The 16,932-nt window shown below is 50.0% G+C and overlaps 5 protein-coding genes across 5 annotated transcripts; 2 read left to right on the plus strand and 3 right to left on the minus strand.

Moving 5' to 3' along the window:
• Window positions 1–2,444: 2,444 nt before the first annotated feature.
• PV10_07818 (uncharacterized protein) lies at window positions 2,445–4,210 on the minus strand. Its single transcript, XM_016372763.1, has 2 exons — window positions 4,085–4,210; window positions 2,445–4,025 (listed from the first exon to the last, which is right to left on the minus strand). The coding sequence occupies exons 1-2, from the start codon at window positions 4,122–4,124 to the stop codon at window positions 2,587–2,589; spliced, it is 1,479 nt and encodes a 492-aa protein (XP_016222095.1). The 5' UTR covers window positions 4,125–4,210; the 3' UTR covers window positions 2,445–2,586.
• A 333-nt stretch (window positions 4,211–4,543) lies between these two features.
• Window positions 4,544–8,521, minus strand: PV10_07819 (uncharacterized protein). The gene is made up of 2 exons (XM_016372764.1): window positions 7,907–8,521; window positions 4,544–7,840 (listed from the first exon to the last, which is right to left on the minus strand). Exons 1-2 carry the CDS (start codon window positions 8,285–8,287, stop codon window positions 4,685–4,687), a joined length of 3,537 nt encoding a protein of 1,178 aa, XP_016222096.1. The 5' UTR covers window positions 8,288–8,521; the 3' UTR covers window positions 4,544–4,684.
• Window positions 8,522–9,850: 1,329 nt separating this feature from the next.
• Window positions 9,851–11,115, plus strand: PV10_07820 (uncharacterized protein). The gene has a single exon (XM_016372765.1). The coding sequence runs from the start codon at window positions 9,920–9,922 to the stop codon at window positions 11,090–11,092; it is 1,173 nt and encodes a 390-aa protein (XP_016222097.1). The 5' UTR covers window positions 9,851–9,919; the 3' UTR covers window positions 11,093–11,115.
• A 316-nt stretch (window positions 11,116–11,431) lies between these two features.
• Window positions 11,432–13,555, plus strand: PV10_07821 (uncharacterized protein). Its single transcript, XM_016372766.1, has one exon. The coding sequence runs from the start codon at window positions 11,779–11,781 to the stop codon at window positions 13,012–13,014; it is 1,236 nt and encodes a 411-aa protein (XP_016222098.1). The 5' UTR covers window positions 11,432–11,778; the 3' UTR covers window positions 13,015–13,555.
• PV10_07822 (uncharacterized protein) lies at window positions 13,544–16,697 on the minus strand. The gene is made up of 2 exons (XM_016372767.1): window positions 16,471–16,697; window positions 13,544–16,413 (listed from the first exon to the last, which is right to left on the minus strand). The coding sequence occupies exons 1-2, from the start codon at window positions 16,517–16,519 to the stop codon at window positions 13,805–13,807; spliced, it is 2,658 nt and encodes an 885-aa protein (XP_016222099.1). The 5' UTR covers window positions 16,520–16,697; the 3' UTR covers window positions 13,544–13,804.
• Between the last annotated feature and the right edge of the window lie 235 nt (window positions 16,698–16,932).

Raw genomic sequence — 16,932 nt, forward strand, 5'->3', positions numbered from 1 at the left:
ACCACACAAAACGAAGAAGGTGCCCCTGAACTGAAAACGGTGGTTCCAGATACGGTGCACAATGATGAAGCGCTCAAAGTTCTGGCCAACTACTCTGGAGCCTCGACATGGACCGCCGAAGAAGAGAAACGCCTTGTCAGAAAAATCGATCGTCGGCTTATGGTCATCCTTACCATCACGTATGGAATCCAATTTTACGACAAATATATGCTATCGCATGCTGTAAGTCTATATTTTTCACTTGTGCACTCTGTCTCCATATGAACTATTGCTATCACGAAATACGTGTCTCTTATCCTGACCAGTTCGCAGGCCATTTTTGGACTGATCACCGATTTAGAATTGACTGGAAATCGATATTCGTGGTCTGCATCCATATTCTACCTGGGCTATATCGTGGGGGCGTATCCACAGGTTCTGTTGGCCCAGAGGTACTCGGTCCATCGCGTCATCTCGGCCATTGTACTGCTGTGGGGCCTCTGTGTGCTCGCGACAGCACTGTGCAATAACTACCAAGCACTCTACACACAACGATTCTTTCTCGGGCTACTCGAATCCGGTGTTTCTCCGGTGAGGACTATGTTCCCGAGAGGTTATGTGAATGTTGCTGACTTGACGCGGCTAGGTCTGGATGACTGTCGTTGGAAGTTGGTACACCAAGCCCGAGCAAAGCTTCAGACAGGTTCATTACATCTCATCGCCAGTATAGTAAAGATTATACTTACACCTTCGTGACAGGGCTTGTGGTTCGCCGCAGCTGCTATTGTAGCAATTCCCGCGCCATTGATAAACTATGGATTTGGTCATGTCCAAGGCACGCTTTCGCCCTGGAGATACATGTACATTTTTGCAGGAGTGGTCACAACCCTGTGGAGTTTAGTTGGTAAGGAAGTTACTAACACTCTTGCATAGATTGAGCCGAGCTGACAATGAAATAGTGAGTTGCACCGGTCCTCGCCTCCTACAATGTTTCCAATGTCCTTTTGAAGAAGGCTATTGGCAACCTACTTTTTCATCATCAACGATAAATATAGTTTGTTATCATTCTAACAAGAATAGATCTTCTTCTTCATGGAACCGGAACCGGTCCATGCCAAAAGCCTGAACGAAAGGGAGAAGTTTGTCGCAGTGTCACGTCTTCGGAGCAACAATACGGGCGTCAAGAACACGCATTTCAAGGCGAAGCAGGTTTTTGAGCTCTTGACGGGCATTCAATTCTGGCTGCTGTTCTTCATGGCCCTGTTTATGAATACCATCAGCAGCACAACCACTGTATTCCTGCCCCTTCTTATTCGAGGGATGGGATTCAGTGGGCTCAACTCAATTCTGCTCACTCTCCCCACTGGTGTCGTTGGCACCATCACGACCCTGGGACTTTGCTGGACTCTAGGGTTCCTGGCGACTCGAAACTTACGACTTGCCGCATTGCTCATGTGTGAGATCTTCATGCTGTTGTCGATTCTACTCGTCTGGAAACTGCCGATCGACTCACATGGAGGAAGGTTGTTCGCTCTCTACTGGTTCAACTGGTTCCCTGCCGCCTACGCCATCTTGATGAACGTATCCATGATCAATGTCGCGGGATACACCAAACGAACGCTCACGTCTGCGGGCCTGTTCATTGGCTACTGTATTGGTATGTTCACATCTCTTCGGCTGACGGTCCGGTTCAAAGACTGACTTCAGCCTAGGAAACTTTGTTACGCCCTTCACGTTTTTGACCGAGGAAGCCCCTCACTATAACACCGGTTGCACCTTTGTCATGGTCTCGCAGGTGGCAATGGTTCTTCTCATCATCGCGTACTACTACTTTTGTGCACACAACAACAAGAAACGCGATGATGCAGGATTTGTAGAGAATTTCGAGCACGCATACGAAGACGACTTGACCGACAAAACCAACCTCAACTTCAGATACTCATATTAATGGGCGACCAGACCATTGATATGGAAACAGTAGGGTTGATTGCACCACAGATGAAGCTCAGAGATGTGTCAAGCATGCAAGTGAAGTTGCTATGGTAAATGATTAGTAGTATACGTAAGAGCTTTGAATGTTGCATAAAGTGTAGAAGCACGTCTCTATAAGTGTGATGTAAAAGTTTCAGCCAGTCTTGCTTTAAAAAGTGAGCCGGCTTTTGTATTTGCAGCGCGCGTACGGTGTGTTGTAGGGGAGATCTCTATAGTCAAAGAAAGTGTGCGGAGAATCATAGCAAGATGCACCCCGAGAGCCCCTTTCAATGTCAGCCTTGCGATAGTACCGCGTCACGTCCAAGGCATCATGGTTACATCTAGTCAATGAGATCCCTCAGCCCATGACGAAGTTAGTGTCACTTTATTCTCCGGACCTGTGTTGCTTTGTCGAGTGACCTGCTCTCCCCATGTGTTGTTGAGGTTATGATTATAATGAGAAATTGAGAGCATGGTTTGAATATACTGTATTTATTTTCTATTTGCACGTATTTGGCAATAAGTCTACCACCTGTTCTGTAACCAACCACATCTAATCAAGTGCTGTGTCTGTCAAAGTGGTTTTTAGACATTACTCACATGATTCTCTTCGCAATAATAGAACACCCGGCGTCTCTATGACTTTGCTAGGTCCTGTAATAATCTCTCCAGACTCCTTAACACATCGGCGATCCACTGACCGTCTACGATGCCCTCCAACCAAGTCACTGCAATGTTGAGTTCTCCGTCAATGCCAGTCACAAGTGATGTCTGCACGGCAGCACCGGTGACACCAGCGCTTTGGCTAAAGACGACTCGTCCAAGTGTCCAGGGAGAAGGGTGGCTTTGATTATCCGCGCCTTTTTGTTGTAGCTTCATTATTCCGAGATTCGAAACTTCGAAGCCTGTCTCTCTCGCTTGTCCAATGCATCCGTTGAAAAACTGGTGGAAGTCACTGACCCAGCGCAACAGAGCGATCTCAACATTGGTTCCATTTTTCGCCAGCTCTGATGCAATAGTCGCCTTGACGCTGCGCGATTCGTCCCAGGAGAAATAGTCTATGAGATTCTCGTTCTTTGCTCCTTTGCCGGTCAAGCCTGTCGGCCGGTGGTGGTCTTGCACATATCGGGAAACAAATGTGCCCATCGAGTCGTCATCAATCACATCCGGTGGAAGCAACCTTCTGAGTCCGACTGTGCCGTTCCCGCGTAGGGTCGAATACTCGTTGGCATCGAGATGTGCAAATAGAGCGAGTGCAATGGCCACTTCGATCGTGGCAGTGAGGGTGGTGGAATGAGCTCGAGATGCGGCCAGGAGCCCATTGGTGATGCTTCGGGAGAATCTCAAGGTAGACATCCGAGTCGTACGGACTGAGGGATCGTCGCTGACGGCTCGTCCTGCCCACAAACCCCGGGACTTTGCTGGAAACCATTGACCCCACAGTGCCCGGGCTATGAATGGTATCGTCAACTTCAATGGATGAAGAGCTTCTAGGTTGGGAAGGAGTGGAACATCAGGGGGCACAATTCGAGTTACAGCCTCACTCTCTTCGCTCGTTGCCATAGTATGCGAGACAGTAGACAGTGCCGAGAGGAATGACCGATGAAACGCAAGCGCCGAAGCTCCATCTCCGAGGGCATGGTGAACAATGAAGGCAGCCACAAAGCAGCTGTGATCGTCTTTCGATTCAATGATCAACAGACGCCAAAACGGGATCTCGCCTAGACTCTCTTTGAAATTGAGATTATGTTGCCGCTCAAGTAGCTCATCAAGTTCTGCGTCATGCTCTTGGCTCTCGGATGTCCAAGGCTTCTTTCGCGTGAGAAAGGTGACAGCTCGAGTGAGGTCGATGCTGGGTAGGCGCACAAAATATGGCGATTTCGTGTCTTCATCTAAGGGCACGGCACTCAAACTAGGATGCATCGCTATCACTTGAGCCACAGCGTCGTAAATGAGACGTCGGAATTGGCTTTGTGAGGTCAAGGAGTCGGCGGAAGCCGAGTAAACTCCTGTAACACCAAGATTGTTATAAAATCCGAGAGCATGACGCGCGGTAGCATGTTTCTCGAGCGGCCCTACGAAGATGCGTCAATATTCGTGTCGCGATCGCCTTGTTCTGTCCCTGGCAACGTACCGACAAGTCTCAGTTTTTTCATTGAATGTTGAGCCGCCATCTTGATCGTTGGGTGAGTCTAAAACGTCTGAAGATCTTTAGAAACCTAGAGATTGCAGCTGTTGCCCTGTGTTCACCTGCTTTTTCATGACTCGATGAGGAAATATTATGATCGAAGATGACTGATTGGTGCCTGAGAAGATCTCCGAGGCCCGAGATGACAGGATCCGTTAACTGTTCTTTTCTTCCGATGCCGTCGAACAAGCCCCTCGGCCCCCGATTACACCGTAGGTGGAGGCGACGGCTCCAATCCCGTTTCGAATTGCAATTTCAAAACGACGGCCAAAATACCTCGTAGACCAACCAAAGCATACAAAACAGATGGACATGCAACAGTAGAATGATAGGAGAAATGATATTCTTAGATGCAAGGAACGACAACGCATGTCCGTGATCAGTGGTTACAGTAGACCAAAACGCTTTATTAATTCGTCACATTACCAAGTACCTAGTAGTAATATATCACGCCTCATGCAACTGTAAGATATTACCCATCCCTCGTATATCATCAAATCGTCAGGCGTACTTCGCCGACATGAATATCAAGTAGATAATTTGAAATCAATCCTCGCACACACCCTTCTCTAGCAACGCTAGGGCGGCCTCATATCTCCCAGGACTGTGGTCGCCAAACATATCTCGTCCGAATCTCAGTTCCCCAAACCTTGTTTCCACGTCTCGAATCAATTTCAATTGTACTCGTGTCGCTGGTCGACCCAAAGCACGGTACAATTTCTCGGTTCGGTCGTCCTTGGAATCATCAGGTCCAAAAACTGCTTCCCTGGCCACATCAGGGTCTAGCCGATCAAAAACTCGACTGGTTTCGACCACAAAAACTTCACCTGGCGGCACCAGTTTGTCATTGATCATTGCTGCGCGAAGAGTCTTTAGAGCGGACCAAGCCCATGTGTCCTCACCAAGGCCATCACCAGCCACATTTTCTGGAGGCGGGGGTCCATTGGAATTGTTGAAGAAGGACGACATGACGGCATTCTTGATGCGTTGCCAAACTCGAGTCTTGAGCGAACCAAAGGCGTCACTGGTATCAGTCTTTAGATGTAAAGCCACCGTTCGAAAGTCGTGCAAGATCCCGAGTGACAGACAAGGCACAATATCGGCATTGTTGACGATCGTTGTAATGAGGCCACGGGTCGCTTTTCGGAGTAGCTCTGATACACACGCTGGCGTTCCATATGCATAGACGTGTACGGGTCGTCCAGCGGGAAGCGTAATGGGTCGTGCTGCATCTTCAAAGAACTCATTCGTAGTGGTGCGTTGAGGCAGAAGTTTTGGCATAGAGCTCGTCACAAAACCAGTCTTGGACTCATCTTGTGATGGTTCAGATATCAGAATGGCCAAAACCGCGGCGACAGCCCCGCCAAGCGAATGGCCGCACAAAACGAGCCCGTAATCGGGATACTGTTCCAGGGTTGCGCGGATTGTGGCCATAATGCGGCTACCATTGCCTCCCAGTAGTCTTCGGGCAGATGCATGAATGCCTTTGTGAACCTTGTACTTCTGACCTTGCCAAAGAAGATCATCGTAATCACAGGTCATGTCAGTGAGCACGTCCTCGAAGCCAAGAGTTCCACGGCAGGTGAGCACCACGGCCTTGGAATCGTCATCGATCGAAATGAAGTGGATCAGCGGCGAAATGGCCGAAGGCGACCAATCAGTGTTGCCAGTCACACCCTGGGGGTCCAAAAAGGAAGAAAGGAGGATGGTGTGGGGAGGCAAACCAGTGTGAGACGAGAATGAATCGTGCTCATGGTGCAGATTCAAGGCCAAGAGCTCAGTAGAATTTCGTAACTGCTCCTCGTTGGAACTCAGGCCCATGACTCGAAGGAAGTTTGAACCGTAAGATGCTGATGCGAAGCGAGAAAACCGTCGCACGGTCCTCACGAGATGGCGGTCCGGGAAGATGCCCGGGACCTTTCCCTCAGAGGCAAGGGCATTCAAAATGTTCTGGTCTTCATAAATTGACTTGCGTGGGAGTGGAAACTTTGGTGCGAGGATGATGGCCTCGTGAGAATCTCGGGTTGCCATCGAATATAGGCTTGGAACGAAGGATCTGGAGCGACGGTGGTGGGTGCTGCCATTGGGAATGTCTACTTTCGTGTCGGCCTCCTTCATTGAGAGAGCGAGTTCTGACTTTGTCTGAGCTAGACCACTGACAACCCGGGTATGAGTTCGAGTAAATGTGGGCGAGCCTGGGCGGCTGTCGACGGAATGCACAGAAAATGTTTCGGTGGTCTGGGACACAGATGAATCTCTTCTTCGATTTTGGATGGCAAAATAACTCGATTCCTGATGGGCCGTCCGGTACAAGCTTGGACTGGTGGTCGGTGACTGTCCGTGATTGAAAGAAGCCATCCCTTTTCGAGGTGTTGTATCGCCTCGTACGACTGACGATGCACGCTTTCGCAAATCATTCGTCTGGGTGAATGCGGGTTGTGACCTCTGAGGTAAGTCTGGCTTTCGGATATCTTTGATTGCGGTAGATGATTGAGTAGGGCTGAGAGACTTGAGTGCTTTTTTGAGGACTCCACCTTCTTTCTTGTCTGCATGAGGATGCTTCTTTTTCTGGCTCTTGTTCATTAAAGGAATGTGGTCTGAAATTTTTGTGGTTGATGATTTACGGTCTGGGAGAATTGGACGACGACTTCTTTTCTCGTTGGCATTGACCCCCGTTGGGATGATTTTGGGAGGAATAGGAGGTTGCACTGCATCTATGACCGTGGAGTGATCCGAGTCGCTAAACGTGGTCGGCTCGATGTGTATTGGGTTCTCTGCAATAGAGATTCGTTTTGGAACAGGACTCATTTCCAAGATGTCCTCAGGATCAGGCTGTTCATGAGTATCATCATGGATAGTTTCTTCACTTGTAAGCCGAAGCAGCTCTCCGAGAGGCGGATCAGTCGAGCTGGACCGTTTCAGTGCGGTTCGGAATATGACAGTCTGGCGAGGATGAGAACGGCCCAACCCTTTGTTTTCCTGTTCGTGATTCAACTTTTCCGCGACCATGACGGTGCCAGGCGGAGGTTCGATGTGAGTAGTGTCTGCGTCGTAGATGTCGACTTTGATGGTTTTCGCCGTGACGGTCTCGGCGGTGATGACAGCTCGAGCGCCTGGAGGCAGCTGTTTCTCGATGAGGTCTCGAACTTCTTCTTCCGACAGGAGAGTCTGGCTGTCTGGGGAGGTGGAAAGGGCTTGAACATCATGCAAAGTTGCTCTCTCCACGGCCTCAAAGTCATCTTCGCCGTCGGGAGATCCAAAGGTCATTGTGGGGCCTGCTGAAGCGCCGTGAATATTGATCAAACCTTTTCTCCTGGTGCCGACAACATCAGCGCGAAAACCTCTATCATCAATAACTGCATCCCATATTGTCTCTTCTCCACCGACATTCCTGAAATCCAATTGTGTCTTCCGCCTGCCCCATCGTTGTAGTAAGACGAAGCCAACGGTGCCGGTGATGAGATCGAGATAGGAGACGACCTCTCCCCGATTTCCGGCTTCAGGCCTATTAAGTTCATCGCGGATCAGGGTGATGATGGCAGCTACGGCGCGTGAAGACTCTGTCTGGCCAAGGACAGCATTGAGGGTTGACAAGCCCTGGATTGAAAGACCAGAAACGGAGTTGAGAGAGGCTTCTGTCAAGAAGAAACTGGCTGAAGCGATGAAAGAGGCAGTTGATATGGTTGTATAGAGGGCGGAGATCTGGGAGAAGGTCAGTATGAGAGCGAGGCACAAGGTGAGATGGGGTGTCCGGTGCAAAAAACATACACTTTTCTCGAGGAGGTTCTCTGCCTCGGCTCTCCCGAGATCTCCATTACTTCGATATGATACATCTCTTCCAGCGGCAATCAAGACGGTCTCCAAGACACTGCGGCTTACGGACAAGGTCTTCAAGGTAGCCTCCCTCGTTGCGTAGAGTCCCCATCCGCCAACTTTTGTTCCGGCACGAATATAAAAGGAAGTCAAGCCTGTAATGCCACTGACGAGGGCGGCGGCAGGAGCGGGCAGAAGGGTTCTTCCCTGGGGAGAACGCGCAAGGACGATGTCGTGTTGGTTGGGAGGGGCGTATTCCAACTGGTTTTGGTCATTCTGGTCGTTTTGGTTGTCTTGATCGTCTTTGTCACTCTCTTGAGGCGTTGTCCAGAACATGGTGGTGCAACAGGCACGACAAGATGCTTGGACAAGATGGCGGTGAATAAAGGGCGAAGGCGACAGGGTTCGGGGTGATGAAGAGAGCCATGTAGAGATGGAGCGTCGGGCCTCGGGAGGGTGGGAATTCAACAATGAGGAAGAGGGAATATGCAAGGTACGCGTCAAGGATCTGATGAGAAGGATATACCAATCATAGTCGACGCTGAAGAATAAGAGAGGTGTGAGGTGAGTTGGCACTGTTGGCTGCGATATCCAAGCCCACGCCCACGCCCACGCCCGCACAGATCCACAGGCCCAAGTCGAATATGGGTTGTTGTGACGGATCCAATCGGCAATGACGTTGTCACATGTAGGCGGCTGAGGCTGCAGAAAGCCCACTGTAGGTCTGGCCCGATGACTTTGATAGCCTTCACGAAATCTATAACTTTATGTCTATGTGCTACTACTGTAGTGAGTTGGGTTTTCGAGTTCGAATGTCTTCTAGAACCAACATAATCAAGTTGACTCACACGCGTGGCAGTTAGCAATCATTCGAAGTTCTCTTTAAATGTGAACGCGGTAGTGCCACTCGTAGTGGTCTGACGGATATATTTATTTGTTGATGGGTGGAAGGAGACCGCCCGGGCAATTTGTTCCGGTCAATCCATGTGCGTCTGACAGCGGCTATTTCTGCCTAAGTGGGTGGTTGTTAGAGCCCACGAGCGTACTGCACCCCTACCTGGATACCTGGGAAGATATGTATAGAGATACTCACCAACCTCAAACTCTCAACCTTGCCTTTTACATTTTAATTCTAGCCACACCCTGTCTCTGCAAATGTGTCCATCAAACTGACATAAGGCTGACGGCGCCCATTTCACTGTGCAGTCCAATAATACAGCCCTGTCAGGAACCTGAATTTGTGTCGTGGAATGTTTGGTCAAGTCTCAATGTCTACCCTGTCACCTTCCCCTTTATCCTGGGTGCTGTCTAATCTGAAGATTGAAGCAGTGGTGGTGTCTCGTTTTCGCTTGTGCTTGGCTGACATGAGAACGTCAAGCACCTTGGTTAGTGTGTCTTGTAGTAGTCGTCCTCTCTCGTAAGCATTCCTCGTTTATCGTACCTGAAGCAGGTCCTCAGTCTAGTTCTTCTGCAGTTGGTGAGTGACTGGTAACCAGCATGTTTCTCTCTTTAATTATGACATAACAGATGCTTGATGACTTGAGCACAAAATTGGCGGGTGAGCGAGCCTACTAAGGGTTCCCAAAGGCCGTGGGGCGTGGCATAGGTATCGAAGGGGGGACGAGGGCCCCTCGGGCGTAACGCGGACCCTAGAGTTCCCCCCAAAATTAGGCGCCCGGGGCCACTCGGTCCACCGTCAGACCGTGTTTCCGAACATCAGACACTCAACTCGGGAAGCCCAAAGCTAATCAGTCGTTGACGACATAAGACACCATCTATTCTGATTAGAAATGTACCTTTGTTGTACCATTGCAGAAGGCTATAATACATTGGTAATAACCCACCTCAACCAGGTAAGCGCTGTTTCTTACTTCTTTCGTACAAATACTGTGAAGATTTCAGACCTCAGAGTCCACCGTTTACCCTTGGAGCCGCGGCATGTACTCAATCACACCCCGGTAGAAAATCATGAGCCAAAAGCCCATCCTCATCTCCGGCGCCGGACTCGCCTCTCTCCTCCTCGCTCGTTCCCTGCTCCGCTCACGAATCCCTTTCCACATCTTTGAGCGTGATGCCTCCCTCTCCTTCCGGGGTCAAGGGTATCGCCTTCGCCTGTCGACAGAGGGACTAGATGCTATTGAAAAAGTCCTTGGCCCTGAGGAATTCCAGCGCTTCTGGGAGCGATGTGGCAAAACTGGGGGGAGTGGCTTCGTCGGACTAGACGCAATCACAGGTCAAGTGTTTGAGCAACATAAGATGAATGAGAGTCTTAATTCTCGAGAGGGTCTGATTGTGGGCATCGCAAGAGGTGAGATGAGACGTTTCTTCATGGAGGGATGTGAGGAATTCGTGCAGTTCAACCGCTACGTAAAAGGCTATGAATTGACGGAGGACGGTGTGCGTGCCATTTTCGCCGACGGCACCAAATCCATCGAGGGCGCTTTGCTGGTTGGTGGCGAAGGTATATACTCGTCGGTCGCAAAACAGGTGTCTGGTGGACTTCTCAAGGTCTATGATCTGGGTGCGCGAGGTATCCACGGCCAGTCCCCGACTGCAGCCTTTAAGACGTTGGGAGAGGGGGTGTTCCGAGTGGTGGACGATGTAAACCCTCGTGGCCGCGTCTCCATCATCACCAACGTTCGTCCCGATGACATGGATGATCCCAACGTTGAGTTTGGATGGACCATGGTTGGCGTCCCTGGCGCTATCAAGGCACCCAACGACGATTACAGCATTGTTGGAAAAACCGCGGCCGACATTGCAAAGGAACTAACCAAGGATTGGAACCCACGCTTCAAGCCTTTGTTTGATCAGATGAACGAGTCCGAGGCGGCGTTTTGGAAGATCACGTGTTCGACACCAACCGGGGTTCCAGAGTGGCCCAATGAGGCTCGAGTCACCGTGATTGGTGATGCAGCGCATTCAATGACCCCTGCCGGCGGCATTGGTGCCAATACAGCGGTTAGAGACTCGGCCTTGTTGGGACAACTTCTTCACGATGCTGGGGGTTATGCTCCGAGCGTGACGGCTGCCTACGAGAAAGGAATGAGAGTCTATGCCAGTGAGGCGGTTAAATCAAGCTATGGAATGGCGACCAAGGCTTTCAGCGCGCAAATAGATGATTCCACAAAGACGGTGTAAGATGATAGATGCTAGAGAATGACATTGTTCAACAACCACTGTACGCTCCATGGGATACATAGACAATCATTAACCAACGCTAATGATAAGTGTGTGAATAGTGCCTTGGAGCGAAAGGACCTGACCAGTAATATTCACAAAGAAACACCAAAAGCGGCGATTGTGGGGTTAATATCAGATTCTTTGTCAGACAATGGGAGCAACATGTCTAATCGGCATGTCGTGGGCAAATACTGCAATATAAAAGATGCAGGAGGGTTTAATTATCATTGTCTGACAAAGGTTCTCAGTGCACCGTCGAGAGTGACAGGCAGCCACTGCATCGGGTATAGCGTCATGATCACGTGCAACCAGGCGCCACTTCGCCTGGCATTGTGAATCTTGGATTGAATTCGTCTTGAGATGTGAATGAATTTCCACACTCATCGCTCGTCTTCCAACACATTGACACAAATCTGTCGTCCTTCACGTCAGGTGCCCGGTGCTGGGTACTCATCATATCAGTTGCCTTGTCAGTCGGTCTCTTTTCTTTTCAGCGTCAATCTCACATCGTTCTTTCGCGCATTCGCGCCATCATCAACTTTTTCCAATCTTTTCCATCACCTACGAGCACCCATCTTAAGCAATCTTGGTCGAGATATCCAAAGTCATCGCCACCCACCGCCTCCGCGCGATAGCATTCAATCATGTCCCTGGCCAGCCGAGTCACAAATGGCAATGACTCAACTCACCAGATTGCCGTCAAAGGCTGGACCAGCAGTAAATTATCCTCCAACAAAGACCAGGGTCTAGAATCACTTCTAGTGTTTTTGGAGAAGAAGGCCGGCCGACCTTTATTACAACATCGACGTGCTGGGCAGACGGTACTGATTATCACTGTCAACTCACATGACAAAGACCGTTTTTATCATCTCAACGGCTTCACCTTTGCCGGCGCAACTCTTGTCCTTGAGGAAGCCCGTCCCCCAGGCAATCGGTCGCACAACCAGAATTCCAGTGATGGGCGATATCCCCACCAGTCTCACAACAATCACTCCTCTCAGCCTCAAAGTTCACCCTTTTCATCCCAGCAGCCACCGCGAGGCCCACGAGCGCAACAACACCATCGACAAAATGACTCTGCTACTTCTGAAGCGGAAAATCTCATCATCTCCATCATCCGTGCTCGTTACAATGCTGCCGACAAACATCTAGTCCTAAACGCCCTGGCTGCGGATCCTCTCATCACTGGCTCCGAACTCGTCAATTCTCCTCCAGACAAAGTATGGAAATCCATCTTTGCCATGTGTGAACGGAGTGTGTGGGAGACACCCTCAAAGCGGCGAGAGTCCGTCACCAGTGTCAGTTTACGAGACGATCACATCACATCCGTCAAGGAGATTCTGAACCTGTCCAGCGTCTTTCCCACCATCCAAAATCTCGACCTGGCCGGTAACCAGATCCCCAGCTTAGAGGAGATGCGCTTCTGGAAAAATCAATTTCGGGAATTGGAACACCTCATCCTAACCGGAAATCCTGTCGCTGCTGATCCAAACACATTACCCACACTGCTGAAGTGGTATCCCAAGCTCAAAATGTACAACGGGGAGCCTGTGGCACAGGTAGCTCAAGTTCCAGCCGGCCCAGCCGTAACCCCTTTTGCAAACCCATCTCCGATACCACAACAACCCGAGCCAACAGCTTCGCATCCTGAATTCCCACCAGGCTCAACTTTCGGCCTGCCACAAGAGGGTAAATCCATGGAGCAGCTACAGCGGGAACAAATGGGACTTCAATTCTCCTTTGAAACCCGCCTCAAAATGCAATGGGTTGAGAATTGTCTAACGGCAAACAATTGGGACTACGCCGCCGCCATCCGCAACTTTCAAGACCTTCGAACCGCGAACCAAATCCCTCCAGAGGCATACATCACTGGTGTATAGTGGCAGATCGGAAGCATCTCATGTAACCAGGGTCAACAATCCCTACAAAAGATACCGTCATCCTACCGAATGAGGAACAATCCTCCACAATTGTATCACCACATCGACCAAATCTCACCATGGTCCCTACACTTGAAGTCAGTCTATGACCAGAATCACACCCTTCTGCCACAACCGCCGAGGTAGATCAAGTCAACACGGGCACGACGACTCTCTCGAGAACGGACGGAATCCAATAAGAGGATACAACGAATCAAAGATCGATCCATCGATCGAGCATCAATCAATTGAATGTATGGATGGATGAGAATTGGAAAAATCGAGCAAGGGGGCAAATCAGAAATCCTCGACAAAGTTTGATCAATCGATATGTAAATGTACAAAAAGCACGTAGACGTGATGATCAGGTCCATCATCGTCATCGTGACCATGACTCATGTCTCATGAGAAATCATTCATTAGCCATTAGCCATTAGCCATTAGCCATTAGCTAGCCCTTGGACTGTGGCCCTTGGCCAGACATGCATCCCTCCAAATTGGTACAGGTCATCCATAAATACATGTATACAAACAAACCCATGGTCCAACTATCTTGAATTCTCGACGTCTCTGCCACTCTGTTTGTACATCTAACCGTAAATCGGACATGGACACAGACACCGACACGTAAATTCTCTGACTACTTGACTCTATACATGATCCCTACAGGCCATTGCTGACAAAGTCCCACGTGGACCTGTCATCTCTAGAGTGTGTTCACTCCGTCACCATCGACCATCCAAATACATGATCAGGCCCGGTCCTCAGGCGGCGCTGGACTCACGGTTTTACTGCCAAATCGACCCATGCCTCCAAAACCACCGAGGTCTCTTTTGAAGAATTTGCCGATATTTCTCAGGTTCTCGTTCAATTTAGCACCAGCCTCGGCGCCCGAAAAGCCCCCATCTCCTGTGGGAGCATGTGATGCCATTCCCATGCTTGACCCTCCGGTCGCAACAGAGGCGGCCATCGAAGGGGGACTGTGATTTCCATCTCGAGGAGTGCCGATCCCAGGGAGATTGACACCCAGCGCGGGACTACTGAAACGGTCGATCAGGGCCGAGGCATCGAATTTCATGTTGGCAGGAAGATTGGCCGTGCTCAAGCTGGCTGCGGCCGAGTTGCCCAACGAGGAGAGGTTGTGCAAGGCGACCGCCGGCGTCGATGTTGCGCCACTTCCCAGTGCAGAAGAACTGCCTGGAGCCGAGGTGGCCGACATGTTCAACGATGTCAGAAGCGGTGAGCGCTCGACTAGACTGTCCTTGTATCGAGGGCTGAATTTATGCATCTGAAATAATTCCACCAACTGGCTCTGGTCTGATTTGGTGCGGATTCCTTTCAGTTCAAGGATCTTTCGGAAGTTGACCTCGGATAGATCGGCAATATGGATCAGATACGCTTGTACGACAGCCTCGGGAGGGGATGGGCGGACTTGGAGGACTTTGAGCAAAGGCTCGATTTTGTTAAACGTGGCCGAGACACGTTTGAGGAAAAGTGGAGGCGGCGTGCCGGGCAGCAAATGTGTCAACGTGTTCTTGATCTCATGAGTGTCAAGGAGCATCTGTTCTGCGCCACCTTCTGAAATGGGTTTGCACAAAGCCACGTTGGACACGTAAGCGGACGCAACCAGCTCCACGAGGTTATCGGCGAACGCGCGCGCATATTGTTGCTTGTGAAGCATGGCCAGAATCTCAGCCGAGCGTTCCTTGATGCGAGATTGTAGTCCAGCGATGAATGAACTCTTGTCCTCACAGCTCTCGATCTTGGACCACGAAATATTGCGCATCTCTCTCCAACTTGGCTCCAGATCGACTTCGACCCTACGGACCAAGCCTCGAACTGCTGCACTGGCAATTCCCATAAACGCATCAGCCTGGCTTTGCAAGTCAACTTGGTTCTTGAAGTTCTCATCGATGCGACTTTTGATCTTCTCTTCGAGGGAATTTGACGTGTTGAAGCAGTAATCGGCGGTGTTGAGAACCAAAATGACATCCTCGATTGAGGGAATCCTAGAAGGGGTGCCACCTGACGGCTTCTCGGATATACAATAAAGAAGAACCTGCTGGGCATACTGGTCGAGATAGCGGCCAAAGACGTTGGCCAAGTCGAGGAGTGGCTGGCCCGTGGAGAGTTTGGCGCATTGGGCCAACGAGAGACGGTAAAAATTAAACAACTCTGTGGAAGAAGCGATGACTTGTTGTGAGGAAAAGTCTTCATCTGGAGGTTTCGGGGGTCTTTGTCGGTACTGGGGGATGAGATTTCCCAGTTCCTTGGATTGAGCGTCTACCCATAAGCTAAGATAGGGTTCAAAGGCATCTGAGATTGGCTGGCCGAAGATCGGTGCATCACTTGCAGATGCCATGGTGTCCATGGAAGTTCTTGATGTGTGATTGAACCTCCTTTCTAGGCCATGTTCAAAGTCGAGAGTTTGTTGAAGACATGAGAGAAGTAATCGAACATCTATGGTCTGACCATTTCGAGTGGTTCGATTCAAGATACCTTTGTAATCGTCGCGAGTGCCTTCAGCGAAGACATTAGCCAGGATCTCGTTGACCCTCCAATTGCTAGGGAAAATGGCGGCGTGTTCTTCATCGTAGATCTTGAGGGTTTTCTTGAACCATGCGTATCTTCGATCAATGTTATCAAGGGAACCGGCTTCTTGGTCGCCTTTGAAGATATGTCGATACTGACGAAGCTGTGTGTTGCAGTACCATGTGGTCAATCTGGATCGGGCTGAGTCGCCCAAAGCATCAACCACCAAGCATGCCTCTTGAAGCAAGTCTCGTTTCTGGCCAACTTCTTCCTTGGTGAAAGTAATTTCAAAATCCTCACAAACCTGTTCCAAAAGCTCTCTCTGTATGTCTGCAACATTTCTGCTCAGCGTTGCGATCTGGTCAATGGATCGGTATGACTTGAAGTGGGCCATTAATTGAATGACGGCTTGAAGCAATTGAGCGCATTCGCGGTATTGTCGAGTCTTTGCCAGGGCACGGAGTTGTTCGTAGGCGGTTGTCAGCATCTGCAAGCGTTTCAAGGCGGTCATAGACAGTGTCAAGTTTCTCTTTGTATTGTCTAGTTGTTTGATGTCGGCGGTCATCTCGGTGATGTTGCGCTCGGTCTGAATGGCTCGTTCGCGGACACTCTCGATGCGCTGGAACAACTCGGAGAGCTCGGACTTGGAAGCCTCCATGCGGCGAAGACATTCTGCATTGGATTGGATTTGCTCTTCCTCAAGCAAGTCGATCTCATCGTCCAGGTCGTTCTGGTAGACTTGGAGAGCATGGGAAGTCTGGGTGACGGAGGAAAGGGTAGAGGGGTGGGAGAAGATTTGGTCTAGATGTTCGATGGGGTCATAGTTGTCTGTTGGATTGGTTTGCGATCAGAGCCTTGTAATGGGAAAGATTCTTGGGTTCTCACCAGAGTCGAGATAGTCCACGGCGTGGTTAATACCGTTGGAGACCGACATGTGAACAGGTGGCGGCAGGGCCAGAATGGACGAGGTGTGAGCGACAGTGAGGGTTGCATGACCTTTCCAGGAGGAGCCGTGAATATGATCGATGGGAGTATTTTAGATATTCATTGCAAGTGAACAGCAGCAGTGTCGTAGCAGGGCAGCTAAAATGAGTCTGTTGAGTGACCCCAGGGGTCTTGATCTATTGTGTAGCATACGGAGTATGTTATGCGCAGTTTATGTATGGTCTGGCGTGTCAATAACCTCTGGGAATGGGAAGACTTGTACTCCTCCGTATAGGAAGACTACGGTAGGGTTTAAAGCATGATGATGCAGTCGTGATGAAAATGAGGCTGGAACCCCTAATACGTAATGACCCTAATGACCCTAATGACCCTAATGACCCTAATGACCCTAATGACCCTAAT

This window comes from Exophiala mesophila (genome assembly GCF_000836275.1).
Source record: "Exophiala mesophila strain CBS 40295 unplaced genomic scaffold supercont1.5, whole genome shotgun sequence".
NCBI lineage: Eukaryota > Fungi > Ascomycota > Eurotiomycetes > Chaetothyriales > Herpotrichiellaceae > Exophiala > Exophiala mesophila.